Source organism: Onychomys torridus, chromosome 12 (assembly GCF_903995425.1).
Source record: "Onychomys torridus chromosome 12, mOncTor1.1, whole genome shotgun sequence".
NCBI classification, from domain to species: domain Eukaryota; kingdom Metazoa; phylum Chordata; class Mammalia; order Rodentia; family Cricetidae; genus Onychomys; species Onychomys torridus.
In genome coordinates, this window is record NC_050454.1 from 68,153,649 (window position 1) to 68,171,976 (window position 18,328).

At 46.3% G+C, this 18,328-nt stretch overlaps 1 protein-coding gene across 1 annotated transcript in view; it reads right to left on the reverse strand.

Annotated features, from left to right (window-relative positions):
- Positions 1-3,327: 3,327 nt before the first annotated feature.
- Positions 3,328-18,328, reverse strand: part of C12H21orf62 (chromosome 12 C21orf62 homolog) — a 31,736-nt gene continuing 16,735 nt past the window's right edge. Inside the window, exon 2 of the mRNA XM_036203696.1 lies at positions 3,328-5,316. Coding sequence (XP_036059589.1) covers positions 4,611-5,294 — 684 coding nt within the window. The 5' untranslated portion in view covers positions 5,295-5,316 and the 3' untranslated portion in view covers positions 3,328-4,610. The remainder of the gene's footprint in view (positions 5,317-18,328) is intronic.

Here is an 18,328-nt window from a genome sequence, read left to right on the forward strand (position 1 = left end):
ATAGGGAGAAGAGTGAGATAGAGCTTTGAATTTATTAAAACTGAAGTGGACTTCTAAGTAAGCTTCTCTAACTGAAAACAGTGCCTACACTTTCAAAACAGAGAACACAGCTCATCATCTTAGCTACCCTAACTGCATTGCTCAGTGCTGCTCATGAACATTCTTTCTTTATTCTTAGCCCCATCAATACTCCACACATTCTTGATTGCCTAAACAGTTTTAATAATCCTCCTCACTACCACTCCACTTCAGCCACCTGCCTGATAGCTGCAGCGTGGACCCGAGTCCCTGGGAGTCCCTGGGAGTCCCTGGGAGTCCCTGGGAGTTACTGAGTCCTCTCCAGTAGCTGGCTGCTCCTGCCTGAGCAACCCAATTCCTCTACCTCCAATGAACTCCGCACTGTCTACTGTCCACCCTCTTCTTGCCTGCTCTCTTTCTCATCAGTTCTGGATTTCACAGGAGAAAGTCATAGTCACACCCTGTAACAGCAAAATTCATGGTTTGTCATTTTCTTAACTATATTGCACTTGTAGTCATGCTCTTGAAGTTAGGTGATGTGTGAGTATTGCGTCTACAAGGGGGATGCACTGTGTGTGTGTGTGTGTGTGTGTGTGTGTGTGTGTGTGTGTGTGTGTGTTGGGGATTTAGGCAGGCTTGTATGGGCGAGCTCTCTCCTGCTGAGTTGTATCTCAGCACACTGAGGCTTTTCTCAATTCTCTTAATAGCTTGAAACTAATAATAATCAACATTTGCATAACTGAAACCGGAAAGAACTGCATACAGTCTTATTTTTTATTTTGTTGGATATGATAGAAAAATACAGATTAAATTTATAACATGTCATATCTATAACCTTTACATTGCAAATAGTATTCCAAATTAAGGAAATTCCTGTAGTTTTTGAAAATACTATTTGATTCTGTAAAAAGTATTTACATCATTGACTAACAAGTGATATTCATATGTATTTTTGTATCTTAATGTTACATTTATCTCTAACATAAATGAAAATATCAAATGGGGTCTATATGAGAACCTTATTTTCTCACCAATTCCAACCATTGGATACAAGAATTTGGCAAAAATCAAACAAAACATTCTTTGAGAATTGTACACAGAGCTGAAGATAAAGGATAATATCACCAGCACAATGTTTACAACCCCTTGAGTATACGAGGAAGAGATCTGTCTTCCTGATCTTCAAAATGATGGCTAACCCTGAACCAGCCTGCTGCAGGTGACAAACCGCTGGTCCCAACCCACGTGGCCCACAACAGCTCTCATAATCATCACATAACCCACATGTGGAAGGCTCTCGGCCAGCAGCACCTCCCAGATGGAAGGCCTTTATGGGCACATGTGATTTCTGACTTCACTTTCCATACATTGTTGTTCAGTTTGTAACGTACTCAGTGGCGATGGTAAGGACGCATAATTTATCATTTTACTTACATCTGTCTTGCCTTCTCTTTTGTCTTTACCAACTCCTTGTCTTCCTCATTTTAATGTCGCCTCTGAACTATATCAGTAATGAGGCCATGACATTTTCTATTAAAATCCATAGTTTAGACTTTGTTTGGCCTAATTTAAATGCTGACCTTGTGGACCCATATTAATTAGTCTGAATGGCCAAATCCCCTGTCAATTATGCAAATGTAGAAATTTCAGGTTGAGTTACTTTATGTTAAGGTTAAGATGGAAAAAAATATGATAAATGTGACTAACTTGTGATCTTACAATAAAATTATTTCTTACCATTCATGGTATCATGAATTCAGAAATGTTTCCACTTTGTTTTATTCTAAGTTCAGACATTTGTATCACTACTGGCATGCGTTTTAAATGGTTTGTTTTAGTCCTTATCTGTGTGTGTGTGTGTGTGTGTGTGTGTGTCTGTGTATGTGTCTGTGTGTGTGTGTACGTGTGTGTGTGCGTGTGTGTGTGTCTGTGTGTGTCTGTGTGTCTGTGTGTGTGTCTGTGTGTGTGTCTGTGTGTGTCTGTGTGTGTGTGTCTGTGTGTCTGTGTGTGTCTGTGTGTGTGTGTGTCTGTGTGTCTGTGTGTGTGTGTGTGTGTGTGTGTGTGTGTGTGTCTGTGTGTGTGTGTGTGCCACATATGTATAAGTTCCTGTTGGCTCCTCTGGAGCTGGAGCTACAGATGGCTGTGAGCAAACCAATGCAGATGCTGGAGACTGGATTCATGGCCTCTGGAAGAGCAGCCCATGCTCTTGAGCTTTGAACCGTGGGTTTTTAAAAATATTGCACATTAATGGTAAATTGGGTCTCTATGAGGGAAACTTTTCTTTGTGTAATGGTGAACCAATTTAGTTAATTTTAGTTGCTTTGGTTCCTTTTATCGAAATGTATAATGAGTTTGTGTTAATTATCTCGTATGGAGTATCTCTTAAACTTCGAGATGGACTCAGGACCAAAATTTCATTTTAAAATTAAATCTTTATAATTTCAGCATCAAGTTAGAAGTGATTGTTAGATCCCTAAGATATCCATAATGTGGCTTTAACAGTTCTCCTGACAGTAACCAAAGTTCTGATTTCTAGAGCAAGCGGGAGAAGGATGGGAGAGCAAATGATAAGAGACAGGGGTCAGGGTATAGAGGGAACAAAGATGTATGAACCAAAGTAGAGGAAATGAAAGGGAAGGACCAGAGAGCCTTGTCCAGGCTGTGCTCTGTGAAAGGGGGGGGGGGACCAGAGAGCCTTGTCCAGGCTGTGCTCTGTGAAAGGAGGGGAGGGACCAGAGAGCCTTGTCCAGGCTGTGCTCTGTGAAAGGGGGGGGGGGGCAGAGAGCCTTGTCCAGGCTGTGCTCTGTGAAAGGGGGGGGGAACCAGAGAGCCTTGTCCAGGCTGTGCTCTGTGAAAGGGGGGACCAGAGAGCCTTGTCCAGGCTGTGCTCTGTGTAAGGGGGGGACCAGAGAGCCTTGTCCAGGCTGTGCTCTGTGAAAGGGGGGGCAGAGAGCCTTGTCCAGGCTGTGCTCTGTGAAAGAGGGGGGAACCAGAGAGCCTTGTCCAGGCTGTGCTCTGTGAAAGGGGGGGACCAGAGAGCCTTGTCCAGGCTGTGCTCTGTGAAAGGGGGGGGACCAGAGAGCCTTGTCCAGGCTGTGCTCTGTGAAAGGGGGGGGCAGAGAGCCTTGTCCAGGCTGTGCTCTGTGAAAGGGGGGGACCAGAGAGCCTTGTCCAGGCTGTGCTCTGTGAAAGGGAGGGGGGAACCAGAGAGCCTTGTCCAGGCTGTGCTCTGTGAGAGGGAGGGGGGAACCAGAGAGCCTTGTCCAGGCTGTGCTCTGTGAAAGGGGGGGACCAGAGAGCCTTGTCCAGGCTGTGCTCTGTGAAAGGGGGGGACCAGAGAGCCTTGTCCAGGCTGTGCTCTGTGAAAGGGGGTGGGGACCAGAAAAGAACCTTGCCTGGAGCAGCGCTTTGTGCAAAAGTTTGAGGGTAAGTGTGTGGTTGTCTGGTTTTCACTTATGTGCCTTCTCTTAGAACCTCAAGGCCTTCTTCAGTGTTAAGGTTCCACCCAGTCCTTGACATTCTACCTTTCCAATATCCATAAATACACTTTTAAAATGCCAATTTCTCAATGCATTTGTTCTTCACAACTTTTTGGAAAATATTGGCCTGAGTGAATTTGTCATTTAGAGGAATTTAGGTCCTCAAACCTCTGAAATCTATCATTTTTGACTCAGGGAATTCCAGGCAATGTCACAAAATGAAGAGGAAAAGGAAAAAGGGGCCCAGTGGCTCCTAATCTGTAGTTTCACTTAGAAGTCAGAAGTCAATTTTGAGTTGTTCTGAGGAGTGTGAAGAATGTAGTCCTGCCCATTCCACCTGGGACGTGAACCATCCCCTTGCCTGTCACAGAAACACTAGATACACTCCCAACCATCAGGCACTTAGTGGCTTGTCTGTTATTAAACCGACTGCTATTGTGACTACCATGTTAGTATTCAGAAGTCCGTGTTTTACTCCATAATCACCATCACACACAAAGCAGCAATGCTGGCAATCTGGCTACACCAAAGAGAAGCCATCGTCATGGAAGGAGTGAGCACTGTGTAATAGTGTGTGAGAGCATGTTGGCATAACTTTCTTACAGTATGTTACAATTTTTGTTAGTCCCACAGTGATCTTAATTTATAAGTCAGATTTTTGTCATAAGTCTCTTACATTTAGGAAAAATACCGTAGGCACCAGGTTTAGTACTGTTGGCTCAATAAGGCATCAGCGGGGTCCTGGAATGTACCCACACAGGTAAGGGAGGATTACCGTATTCTGAAAAAAGATCCCTTCCTTGGGGCCATGTCTCTACTGGGCTCCAATAAAAAGTGCCTGCTGGGCACTGCTTTCTCCCCTTCTAACCCGGCATCTCTCCACAGGCTGACAGTTGTTAAGACCTAGCTTCTCGCTGGCCCTCAGGACATGTCTCAGGAGTCAAACAGATCCCAGCACTGGAAGTGGAGCAGAGGAAACTGGCCGCTCTTAGGTGTGACTTAGTTGTAAATGGAGGCCGAGAGAGGGAATAAGGACGCCTGTCTCATGGCCTTTTTCCCAGATTCCTTCTTCAAATGGTCTGTCAGTTTTTGAGAGTTCCTGGTAGGTGGATGCTAGTAGATGATGGTGACAATGTAGCTTTTGTTGTTTGGCATTGGGGAAGCTTTAAAGTAAGAAAAATCAGGAAAGTCACTGGTGAGGCTAGAAATGTTATCAATACTGTATGCCTTTAAAGATGAGTCCCTGTTGAAAAGAGCCACATCTAAGAATGAGATGAACATACATGTTTGCCAGCCTTTGTAAAAGGAACTGCCTTCCCTTCTGTGGTGGATGAGCAAGCTCTGCTCCTGGGAGGGATGCTTGGACTCAGCATTGATGCGAAGCCTCTTCAGCCCACAGATAGCCAGGTACTCGGTGGGGAGGGTGTTGGAACCACACAAGGAAAGCTTCAAGTCTCGGACCAGAGTGAACTTCAGCAGGTGGCCCAATGTGGACGTATCTGTGAACCAGATGGTCAGATGGTCATGATAGCTGGTTTGCTGCATGGCCAAAGGAAGGACAGATTTACAGCTGCACATCAAGTTGGCCAAACTGTAGTCACAGTCTCTGATGTCTACAGGGCAGCTGCAGTTCCGAATGGTACTTCCCTTTGTGAAAATCAGTGTGCTGTTCTTCTGAACTTTTGTGAAATGGCCCAGCGCAAAGATGCCTAGTGCTCCGAACAGAAGCAGGCAGAGGCTGGAAGGTGGTGTCATTCTTGTCCAGCATGGACTGGTGTGTTCCTGTTTCTCCTTCATGAGCCAGTTCAGAGGAAGTCACCTGAAAGGAATCCTGAAGCTTTATTATCACAGCCTCCTTGGAATGCTCACCCTGCTGGGAACACATCCCAAACCATCAGCTGTAAACTTTCCTGTCCTGCAGCTCGGATTGAGACAAGCAGTGCTTTTACCTTGGCACTTCATGAGAAGCAGCAGCCAGACTTCTGAATTCTGCTCACTTGAGGCATAAAACTCCCAGAGATATGTGCTGACAGCAAGACTAACGTGCCAAGGGAGCTGGGGTGATGTCAGCAAAGAGGCTACCACATTCTGTCGACTGCAGGGAGACTTGGAGTTACTTCAGTGAGCACACCCTGCCGACACCCAGTTACTGCCTACCTGGACTTGTGCAACCCAGAGCAAGCACGTGCCCTTCTCCCACTCTGGATCTGACTTCCTGGAGGTCAAAGGCAAGCAGTTCTTAGTAAAGTCCCCTGCCCACATGCTCCCTGGCTGCCCACACGCTCCCTGGCTGCCCACCCACGCTCCCTGGCTGCCCACACGCTCCCTGGCTGCCCACACGCTCCCTGGCTGCCCACACGCTCCCTGGCTGCCCACCCACGCTCCCTGGCTGCCCACCCACTCTCCCTGGCTGCCCACCCACACTCCCTGGCTACCCACCCACGCTCCCTGGCTGCCCACCCATGCTCCCTGGCTGCCCATATGCTCCCTGGCTGCCCACCCACTCTCCCTGGCTGCCCACCCACTCTCCCTGGCTGCCCACCCATGCTCCCTGGCTGCCCACCCATGCTCCCTGGCTGCCCACACGCTCCCTGGCTGCCCACCCATGCTCCCTGGCTGCCCACCCATGCTCCCTGGCTGCCCACACGCTCCCTGGCTGCCCACCCACGCTCCCTGGCTACCCACCCACGCTCCCTGGCTGCCCACCCATGCTCCCTGGCTGCCCACACACACACACACACACACACGCTCCCTGGCTGCCCACCCATGCTCCCTGGCTGCCCACCCACGCTCCCTGGCTGCCCACACGCTCCCTGGCTGCCCACCCATGCTCCCTGGCTGCCCACACGCTCCCTGGCTGCCCACACGCTCCCTGGCTGCCCACCCACTCTCCCTGGCTGCCCACCCACTCTCCCTGGCTGCCCACCCATGCTCCCTGGCTGCCCACACGCTCCCTGGCTGCCCACCCACACACGCTGTCTAACCAGCACAATGTGAACAGCCATGAAACATTTAATGGTAAGCTTCCTTACAAACCTCATCTCTGCCAACACAGTAATTCCTTCTCTGGTCCTACAAAGTACTCATGTACCAGAGTCCATTGTAACTATGTGAAGGGACGATAAAAAGACTAACCAGCCACCAATTTTAATCTATTATCTGCTTCTATCCCAGAACAAATCTTATGACTCAATTTTGTCAAAAATATTTTTGTGGGGTCTCAAAACAAAGGAATATATAAGCACTGAATAAATAAACTGGGGAAGAAAATTGGGAAACCTTTGTATTTTAAAGAGTACCTGGGGAAAATGACTGGCCAGGCGTATAATTGATGACGCTCCCTCTTGTGGTGTCTCTATAGGAAAACAAGCTTTGTGGCAGAAGGCGTCAGATTTCAGTTTTGCAAAAACAACTGAAGTTTCTCCTGACTTACCTAACAGTTAAAGACAAGATAAGCACTGTGCTTACTGGATGGGGTGAGACTTGGTATACATGACAGGGAAGGTCGGAGCTGTGGGCAGGGCCACCGTAAAAAGGAATGGGGACGCCAGGGAAGGTTATTCTGAGGTGCTAAATGTATGTCCAAAGAAGATGATGACAGCAGGAAGGGGGGACACTGAGGGTGCAAGGTGAGGCCACAGGCACCAAGAAACTGGAAGGAGGCAACGCTGAAAATGCCAGGGCTCCGACAGACAGGCACAGGCTACAGGGAGAGTAGAAATGGGCTCAGCCAAGTCAAGAACTGGAGGAAGGCACTGGCAGCAACTGTCACACAGCCACCCAGTCAGTTCACACCTACTGTGTTAACACAGTCATCCAGTCAGTTCACACCTACAGTGTACTAACACAGCCATCCAGTCAGTTCAGTTCACACCTACTGTGTTAACACAGCCACCCAGTCAGTTCACACTACAGTGTGTTAACACACCATCCAGGCAGTTCACACTACAGTGTGTTAACACAGCCATCCAGTCAGTTCACACTACAGTGTGCTAACAGCCATTCAGTCAGTTCACACCTACAGTGTGTTAACACAGCCATTCAGTCAGTTCACACCTACAGTGTACTAACACAGCCATCCTGTCAGTTCACACCTACTGTGTTAACACAGCCACCCAGTAAGTTCACACCTACTGTGTGTTAACACAGCCATCCAGTCAGTTCACACCTACAGTGTACTAACACAGCCATCCCGTCAGTTCACACCTACTGTGTTAACACAGCCACCCAGTCAGTTACCTACAGTGTACTAACACAGCCATCCCGTCAGTTCACACCTACAGTGTACTAACACAGCCACCCAGTCAGTTCACACCTACAGTGTACTAACACAGCCATCCCGTCAGTTCACACCTACAGTGTACTAACACAGCCACCCAGTCAGTTCACACCTACAGTGTACTAACACAGCCATCCCGTCAGTTCACACCTACAGTGTACTAACACAGCCATCCCGTCAGTTCACACCTACAGTGTACTAACACAGCCATCCCGTCAGTTCACACCTACAGTGTACTAACACAGCCATCCCGTCAGTTCACACCTACAGTGTACTAACACAGCCATCCCGTCAGTTCACACCTACAGTGTACTAACACAGCCATCAGGCAGTTCACACCTACTGTGTTAACACAGCCACCCAGTCAGTTCACACCTGTGTTAACACAGCCATCCAGTCAGTTCACACCTACAATGTACTAACACAGCCATCCAGTCAGTTCACACCTACAGTGTACTAACACAGCCATCCAGTCAGTTCACACCTACTGTGTTAACACAGCCACCCAGTAAGTTCACACCTACTGTGTGTTAACACAGCCATCCAGTCAGTTCACACCTACAGTGTACTAACACAGCCATCAGGCAGTTCACACCTACTGTGTTAACACAGCCACCCAGTAAGTTCACACCTACTGTGTGTTAACACAGCCATCCCGTCAGTTCACACCTACAGTGTACTAACACAGCCATCCAGGCAGTTCACACCTACAGTGTACTAACACAGCCATCCCGTCAGTTCACACCTACAGTGTACTAACACAGCCATCAGGCAGTTCACACCTACTGTGTTAACACAGCCACCCAGTCAGTTCACACCTGTGTTAACACAGCCATCCAGTCAGTTCACACCTACAATGTACTAACACAGCCATCCAGTCAGTTCACACCTACAATGTACTAACACAGCCATCCAGTCAGTTCACACCTACAATGTACTAACACAGCCATCCAGTCAGTTCACACCTACAGTGTACTAACACAGCCATCCCGTCAGTTCACACCTACTGTGTTAACACAGCCACCCAGTCAGTTACCTACAGTGTACTAACACAGCCATCCCGTCAGTTCACACCTACAGTGTACTAACACAGCCATCCCGTCAGTTCACACCTACAGTGTACTAACACAGCCATCCAGGCAGTTCACACCTACAGTGTACTAACACAGCCATCCCGTCAGTTCACACCTACAGTGTACTAACACAGCCATCAGGCAGTTCACACCTACAGTGTGTTAACACAGCCACCCAGTCAGTTCACACCTACAGTGTACTAACACAGCCATCCAGTCAGTTCACACCTACAGTGTGTTAACACAGCCATCCAGTCAGTTCACACCTACAGTGTGTTAACACAGCCATCCAGTCAGTTCACACCTACAGTGTGTTAACACAGCCATCCAGTCAGTTCACACCTACAGTGTACTAACACAGCCATCCAGTCAGTTCACACCTACAGTGTGTTAACACAGCCATCCAGTCAGTTCACACCTACAGTGTGTTAACATAGCCATCCAGTCAGTTCACACCTACAGTGTGTTAACACAGCCATCCAGTCAGTTCACACCTACAGTGTACTAACACAGCCATCCAGTCAGTTCACACCTACAGTGTGTTAACACAGCCATCCAGTCAGTTCACACCTACTGTGTGTTAACACAGCCATCCAGTCAGTTCACACCTAGTGTGTTAACACAGCCATCCAGTCAGTTCACACCTACAGTGTGTTAACACAGCCATCCAGTCAGTTCACACCTACAGTGTACTAACACAGCCACCCAGTCAGTTCACACCTGTGTTAACACACCATCCAGGCAGTTCACACCTACAGTGTGTTAACACAGCCATCCAGTCAGTTCACACCTACAGTGTACTAACACAGCCACCCAGTCAGTTCACACCTACAGTGTGTTAACACAGCCACCCAGGCAGTTCACACCTACAGTGTGTTAACACACCATCCAGGCAGTTCACACCTGTGTTAACACACCACCCAGTCAGTTCACACCTACAGTGTGTTAACACAGCCATCCAGTCAGTTCACACCTACAGTGTACTAACACAGCCACCCAGTCAGTTCACACCTACAGAGTGTTAACACAGCCACCCAGTCAGTTCACACCTACAGTGTGTTAACACAGCCACCCAGTCAGTTCACACCTACAGTGTGTTAACACAGCCACCCAGTCAGTTCACACCTAGTGTGTTAACACAGCCATCCCATCAGCTCACACCTACAGTGTGTTAACACACCACCCAGGCAGTTCCAGTCAGTTTACCTCTACAGTTCATCAGTTGGTGGGCACTTTGCTAGCCCTAAAGAACAGCTTAGACTTCAGACCCCTCAGGGTTCTGCCTTCATGGAGCTTTTGTTCTAATGAACTTGACTCTTCTTCTTCCCTGTGACATCAGAGCCCATGGCCAAGCCAGACCTACATGGGAGGACCCAGAGCTGTGGCAATGGGGAACAAGGAGGGAGCCTGGTCAGAAGTCAGGCAGGTGCTGTGCACCAAGCCCTGGGCCGGGCCAAGCGGAAGAAACAACTATCCACGGCAGCTGCGTGCTGCCTTCCAGGCCTTGTGCTCAGTGGTAGAGATGAACAGCACCAAACTGGGACTCGTTCCCAGACCACAGAGATGGCTGTAAAGACGCAGCAGAGGGGTGACTGGCTTTGCTGCAGGACTGGACACGATTTTTGTAGTGTCTTGTGTTTGTTTTGAAGCACACATAGGAGATTCTGAAAGTTTATTAAAAGGTGTATTTGTGAGTAAAACGCTCTGAGAAACTTGGGGGCCAGTGTGTTTCGTGGACAAGAGGCTTGCCTGATTTAAATGTCATCAGAAGGTAAAGGTGACTGACTACCCCACTTTGTAAGGACAGGAGGGACTTTGTCAACTACAAGATCATTTTAGACAATAGTTGTCCCAGATTCTATGAGGTTTCTGGGACTCCACATCTCAGTAACCTTGTGCTCACAACACTAGGAATACTGTGAATATCACTGGCTCTCTCTGACCCCTGCCTAAAAGAGACAGTCACAGGGACAGGGGTGGTAAGAGTACATCTATGCATCAGCCACAACCTGGGAAGACGTGGCTGTCATTTGTCAGGTGCCCATACTGTGCAGGGCATGCAGGGAAGAGAAGGGACAGGGAGGGAAAAGATGGCTGTTTGCTGGAAAATGGATGCCAGCAGTTTCCATGGAGATTTGGGACTCTCTTTACAATGGTTAGGGCCTGACCAGGCACTCGGACATTCCCTGCCCCTAGACACCAGGAAGCCCAAAGGCCAGGAGTTGCTGGAAGCTTCACTAAGGGTGTACAGGTTGGGGCAAATGTCCTGCTATTTCATCCCAATTCCACTCATTCCTCCTCCAGCTTTCCAGGAATTTCTTTCTGCATGTTTGTTAAACACAGACTATGAAGACCCTAGCTTCCCTGTGTGGTCACTAGTTTGTGTCCAGGCTATAAACAGAATGGCCACAACGAAATTACATTGCCTACATTTTAGGGTAGCACACAAGGGGGTCCTACTATGACAGAGGGACAAATGCTCCACAGCAGAGCCAAGAGGGGGTGAATACTGAGAAAAAGACATGTCCTGTCAACATGGTCAGAGGGTTCCAGCCCAACAGCACCTCTGGGCTCTCCCTCCCCACTGCCACCTCTACTACAGTAGTCTCGGTTTTCTCTGTCCTCTGAGATTTTCCAAATTCTCTTCATTCTCTGCTGATTTTATGGGTATTTTTCCTTTTTTCCTCACTTTGGAAATAGTCCCCTCCTCAGAATCAGAGTAGGAAGAGACAAGGGAGGTGTGTAAAAACATGTGTGTGTTCAAATGCCATAAACTCATTGTGTATAATTAATATACACCATGACTTATCAAAGCAACATAACTAGATTAGGAAAACACCACTATTTAAAATGGCTTCTCTTAGATTTATGGGGGTTACATATATGCAATATTAAGCATAGCATGCTTCTTTTTCAAAAGAAAAGAGGAAATATTCCCTTGCTCAAATATCACCTCCTCAGTGAAGCGTATTCAGTGTCTTCAAACCCAAGGTGTAGTTACACACAGGCTTAATGCGCTGTACCAATAGTCACTTGGAATTGTGGCAGTCTACTGTGATTAGTGGCCTAAAGGTGTTTTCTAGTGGAGAGGCCCCCCGACCCTGATGAAAGGGCTCTTGTTTGCCTTTGTGTTTTGTTTCTAGTGAGGTGCTTTGCATCTAGCAAGGACTCAAACCAGTTGTAGCGATTGAGTGGAAGACCGCAGCTCAGCAAATGGCAGCTACAGGAAGCCAGCTCAGACTACTGGAGTGAAAACGATTGGTTGACATGTCTAAAGAGTTGTGGAAGCATTTTAAGCACGCCTTGATCCTGTTGCTCAGGACGGTAGGTTTTCCAGCTTCCGTCTTCCTCCGCCATGGGCGGGATTCTCAGACAAGCTCATACCTTCTAGGGACAAGATGTGTTAGAGACAGCTTTTCTTTTAGCTGAGCAGCTACAGAGGGATATGTATTTTCAGCATTCGAAACCATACGTTGAAGAGACCTCCCCCCACCTGACTGTCTTTCAGGGTTCCCAATAGAGACAAAAATGTGTCCTCTCCTGAGTCAGACGCTCCACCCTGGGGCCGATGAGTAGGATAAGGGACTCCAGCAGTAGACTTGGGGAGGTGGGGGGATAGAAGGCAGGCTGCACAACTGGAAATCAAAGAGCAGTACCAGAGAAAGGGTAACAGACCCTGTGTGCCCTCAAAACTCGTGTGCAGGCTGACCAGCCGACCCTCAAGCTCTCAGCAAGCACTGGTAAAATGTGTGCCAGTCATGTGGGGACACGCTCCATCCTGTGGCTCGTTGCCAAGAGTTCATGCCTCAGTGGGTCTCTAATGGGGTGGTGGTAGAGGCAGTGGGCCTTTTAGAGGCAGAACTGCCTGGAGATCATTAGGCCACTGAGAGTTCTCAGGTAGCACTGCCAGGCTTGTTGGATTCTGATTGGTTCTGGGGAGAGGGCTGTTAAAAAGGAAGGAGTCTAACCGCCTCTCAGTTCTGGCTTTTTCTCACCACAGTCTCTCTCCCACATGCTTCCACCATGAGGCCAGTTGCCATGGGGCGCTTACAAGAGCTAGTGCAGTGCTACTGTATTTTTAGCCTTCAGAACTGTAAGGTAAAGACACCCTTTTTTCTTTATAAACCTCTCAGCCTCAGGTATTTCCTTATAGTAATGGAAAACAAACTAATAGACTTTGTGGGATGGATTTGGTGTCCTCTTTATTGCATGACCCTTCACTTTCACTTCCTCAGAATCTTCAAATGCTTTTGCAGTAACACTTTGGGAACTACATTCGTGATAGACTTCTTTGCTAGCTCCCCAAATACTGACTTAAAATGTGTTTCTTGGGGTCCTGGGCCCTGCTTGTTCCCTGCGTTTATCTTCAGTACCCCAGCTCAGGCTGGAGCCCTTATCAACCTCTGGCTCTTGCATCTCCCCCTCTTTCTTTACTGGGGTCATTTCCCAGTTCCTTTCCATTTTTGAATAAAAATCCCTTCTGACTTCAAATTAAATATACTTCTGAAATAAACTTTTAGATCACATTTGATTTTTAATTGTTGCAATGATTTGAAGAATGGTACTGCATTTCTCCAGGCATACTTCTGCCCTCTACATTCATTAAGTTTACAGAACTCAAAACATCATTATTTACAACATTCCAAGTATGTTTGGGGTGCATGGTCCAGAAGCTCTCCTCCCTCATACACAGTATCTTCTCACAAATGTAACTCCTCCAGTTTAAGACTTTTGGAGCCAAGTCTAAACATGCTCTAAACCCTGGGCGTAACCCTAGATTGAGAAGGAATCTCTGTGGCATTTGTGCTGAAGCAAGTGATGTCCGTATCTACTTAATTCAAAAGTCTTTGCCTGCACACAGCTCGTCTCTCAGACTAGTTGCTACCAAGAATTCTTCAGCTAAGTCTCAGTAGTACCTCAGACTTTACAATCTCGACAGTGGTTTAAAGTCTCAGATCTCATGAGTGGACACAGTGTTTATCACTCTGCTAGAGCTTTTCATGTCGGCTGATGTTCTCTGAATTTTTGTCATCCCCTCACTCATCTGCCTGCTGACGTGGGTACAGAAAGTCCTCTGCCCATCAGTACCCCAGCCTCTTTTCTCCCCTCCTGGCATGCCTGGCTTCTTGTCTAAGTTCCCTTTAATGGTACGATGCTATGCGACTGACTTCCGATCGACTGAATAGAGAAGAAAATTCTGAGGAAGACTCAAGAGCTCTAGAAGATGTCAAAACTACCAAGAAAAGCTTGAGTCTCAGATGACTGTGGAGAGGATCACGCCCCTCCTTAAATGACACTGGGCTGTGATGTAAAGACACTGCTGTAAGCTACAGGTGTTTTGGACCTTTGCACACAGGTGCCAATCTCAGAGCAGATATGGCACCAATTGATGATGCCATTGTTTACAGCTGAGATCCTCTTTTCCCAGACAATGATGGACCAATATTTAGAGGGTGTTTACTCGATATCAGACTAACATAAAACACTCTAATCATGGGAGTCCAAAAGAAAGGAGGTACCACACATCCTTCACAGATCTTGATGTTTCCCAAGGAACAATGCACTTTAGGAAACAGCAGCCAGGCAGTCTGTGAGAAGATGAGCCTTTGGTAGCACTCGCTAAAGATGCAGATGAAGGGTTGGGGATTTAGCTCAGTGGTAGAGCGCTCGCCTAGCAAGCACAAGGCCCTGGGTTCGATCCTCAGCTCAAAAAAAAAAAAAGATGCAGATGAAGCATTGGGGTGGGCACTGTTTGGACTTTGGGAAGACGGGGGCTAGGTTAGGAGAGACATGCAGTGCGGAGAATAACAAGTTCCTGGTGTGTTCAGATCACATCACGCATCAGATGTCCTGGGCCCATGGCCTGAGAGCATACACAGTGCAAGTGTAGACAGGACCTGGCTGGCCAAGCTGAGAGATTTACATTTTATGCTGACAGCAGTTTGGTCTCCAAACTAGTCTAAAATCATCTCATCAATAAATAAATACAAAAAAAAAAAAGGAAAATGTTCTCAAATAGATATGATACTTTATTTACAAAGACCATCCACATATTGTCTATACTGTAAACAATACCCAAATGGATTTTAAAAATTTGAGATAAGAAAATGAAAGTTTTCGTGTCTCCATCTGCATCCCTCTGGCTTGGCCTGTGTACTTTTCTCAGTGTCCACACCCCTTTGGAGCTTCTCTGAAAGAGGCAAACATGGACTGGTAAGGTGTGTAGCAGGGGAGAGATCTGTGTTTAAGGAAGGTAGCTGAAGCTGCCAGTAGAGACGGAACCGAGGGAGGAGATGTGTCCTGAGGAAGGGACCATTTTGCATTTTTCTTTTTAGCTTTACATCTTTCCATTATTCTGACTCTTAGCTCTAGGCGCTCTAGTTAGATCTGTTCCAATACCTGGAATCCTTGAGGAGTGGATAGACCCAAGAGATCAGGCTTTAGGAGATGGGGCTGAAGATAAAGCTCCTTCTTCCTGTGGGTATGTGTCTGATACACACACCTGAATTCCTCAAAGGGAACCAGAGGTGTAGGAAGCAAGAGTCCGAATGGGAATAATGGAAGCTGCTCAGCTCTTAATATCTCACTCTTAATATCTCAGCATAACTGGGCTAGAAACTCTACTTCAAGAGCCACGTGTCCTGCTCCCCTTGGCTAAGAGAAGGGCAGAGTTCAATTCTCTCAGAGACAGGAGATTCTGGGAAGTTTGGCGAATGGACAGCAAGCCAAGCTGCTAATGAAGACTAGCTATTAACGAGCTGTGAAAAGAGTAAACCATGTCTCCTGTTGATGTTCTTTCATAGAAGGAGTGGGTGAGAAGGGCCATCAGATCTCATCAGAGAGTTCAGCTTCTCCCTCCTGTCCCTCCAGGCCAGCTATATACAGTTCTTACCTGAGCTTCATGGGGTCCCATGGTCTTGGTAGGTGCTAGAGTACAGAGTGTGGAAGGCTAACTAAAGGGGAGAATCCATCTATGCAGCTTTGGGGATGTTATCATGCATGCTGGAATGGGACTTTTCAGTGATGTTTTGAGGTCACCCATGTCCCTGTATGTGACTCCTTGGAACCCATCCTCTATACGAACAGAAGTCCCTGAACTTTCTACAAGGCTGATTACTTGATTAGAAAGATTCTAAAACCTTTTAGAAGGTATTAACAGACCACTAGCTTCCACCACAAAGATGCCAAGAATGTCATCAGATAGCATCAAAGGCCTGTAGCAGAGATTTTCCCACTTTGCTGTAACCTCTCTTAGTTGGGGTTTCTATTGCTGTGAAGAGACCCCCATGACCACGACAACTCTTGTAAAGGAAAACATTCAATTGAGGCTATATTACAGTTTCAGGTGGTTTAGTGCATTATTGTCATGGTGGAAAGCATGGCAACATGCATGCAGACATGGTGCTGGAGAGGTAGCTGAGAGTTGCTGGTGCCTGTGTCAGAGGAACAGCAGGTGCCAATTGAAGTTCAAGGTGTCAGCCCACCAGGAGGCAACTCCCTGATGGATGAATCTTGGATAGGCAAGGCCTGAGACCACAGACTCCAGAGTGACCTTTGCTTCTGCTGTGCCTTTACATGTTTGCTGCTGCTGTCTTTCTCTGGTATCTGGCATGGGTTGAACGGGTATGGGGAGAGCCCCACTGCCTGTAATGTAGTGTGTTTGTCTCATGGAAACATCCTATTCTACTGGGGATTTTTGCCTATGGACTATTATGAAGATGATTTTTCTTAAGCTGTACAGAGTTTTGACGATAAAAAAATAAAACAAGGAAGTGTCACACAGCTAGAACACATGAGTTTCTAATGAGGAGCTATATAGAATGTGGCTTAGGTTAATAATTAAGAAAAACAATTGCATCCTAGTAGCCCAACTAGCTTAAATTCTTTTAATCTTAAGGTTGGGAGATGTGTTCACAGGTTTCAGAGTGCATCATAGGTGAAACAAGGCTTTGAAAATAACTCAAAATTAGACTAAGATATTTTGTCAAATAGCTTTGAGGGTAAAAACACACACACACACACACACACACACACACACACACACACAAACAAACAAACAAAAACAAAAACAAAAAACAAACAAACAAACAAACCCAAGAAGATAATCTAAAGTTTTAGAGAGGCACATAGTTGAATGAGAAATTCTTTAGGGTCAGGGAACAAGAACAAAGCAGTCCAATTATTATTAGCTGATGTGCCTTTCTTGCTAGGTTTTGATGACCAAAAATGATGATTTACTCCTTGTTCCTATTTTTGGCCTCAATCTCCTGATATAAAAAACTATTAATGAGTGGGTACATACCCTTAAGATTTAAAGTAGAGCTGAGTGATTATTTTTCATATATAAAAGTTTAGGTTTGTGAATCCTTTAAGATTTCTTATAAGATTACCTTTCAAGATAAGTAATAAAGTAATTGGCCCTTTCTTTGTAACTGTAAAATGCAGCCTGTCAGTAAAAGACCTGAGAAGAATATCTTGCTTGCCTACACAGTTAGTCCATAACAAGTTGCTTGGGTATGAATGTACGTGTGTTCTTGGGATAATTTCTTTATCACTTGTAATACTTTAAATGTTTGATCATGTAAGGGATATGGAAAACATGTTGTCTTTTATTGTTTGTTTTGTATTCATTGTAATCATTTCACTTGAGAAACAGAATACAACCACACTGTAATTTTTATATTGCCTGAAAGATTTTGTTGGGTTATATAAGCTGTAAAGGAAAAAAACAAAGAGTTAAAATGAGCTAGAAGGAAAACATCAAGAATGAGAGAACTAGAAGGAAAAAATCAAGAATAAAGATAGAGTTAGAAGGAAAACATTAAGAAGAGGAAAGAAAACACCAGGAAAATAAAGAATAAAGAGAATACAGAAGAATAAAGAATAAAGAAGGAAACCATCAAGAGAGTGTGAGTCTCTTTTTCCCTAAACCCTCAGATAAAAATGTCATAGTGCGTGCCAACTCTGTGGATTCCCTTTGAGCCTTGTGCTGCTGGGGCTAGTCCCCAGGCAGTGATAGAGAGTTCTACATTTTGATCCACAGGCAACAGGAATGACCTTTGACATACTTCTTTCAGCACTACCACAACTACTCCAACAAGGCCACACCTCCTAGTAATGCATTCCCTGTGAGATAATGGGGGCCAATTACATTCAAACTACTACATTCCACTCCTTGCCCCTGCTGCAGATATTGATCTGTATAAATAAAATGCTGATTGGCCAGTAGCCAGGCAGGAAGTATAAGCAGGACAAGGAGAGAGGAGAATTCTGGGAAGTGGAAAGCCAAAGAGAGAGACACCGCCAGCCACTGTCATGAGAAGCAACATGTAAAGACACCGGTAAGCCACAAGCCATGTGGCAAAGTATAGACTAACAGAAATGGGTTATTTTAAGATAGAAGAAGTAGATAACAAGAAGCCTGCCACGGCCATACAGTTTGTAAGCAATATAAGCATCTGAATGGTTATTTTATACAT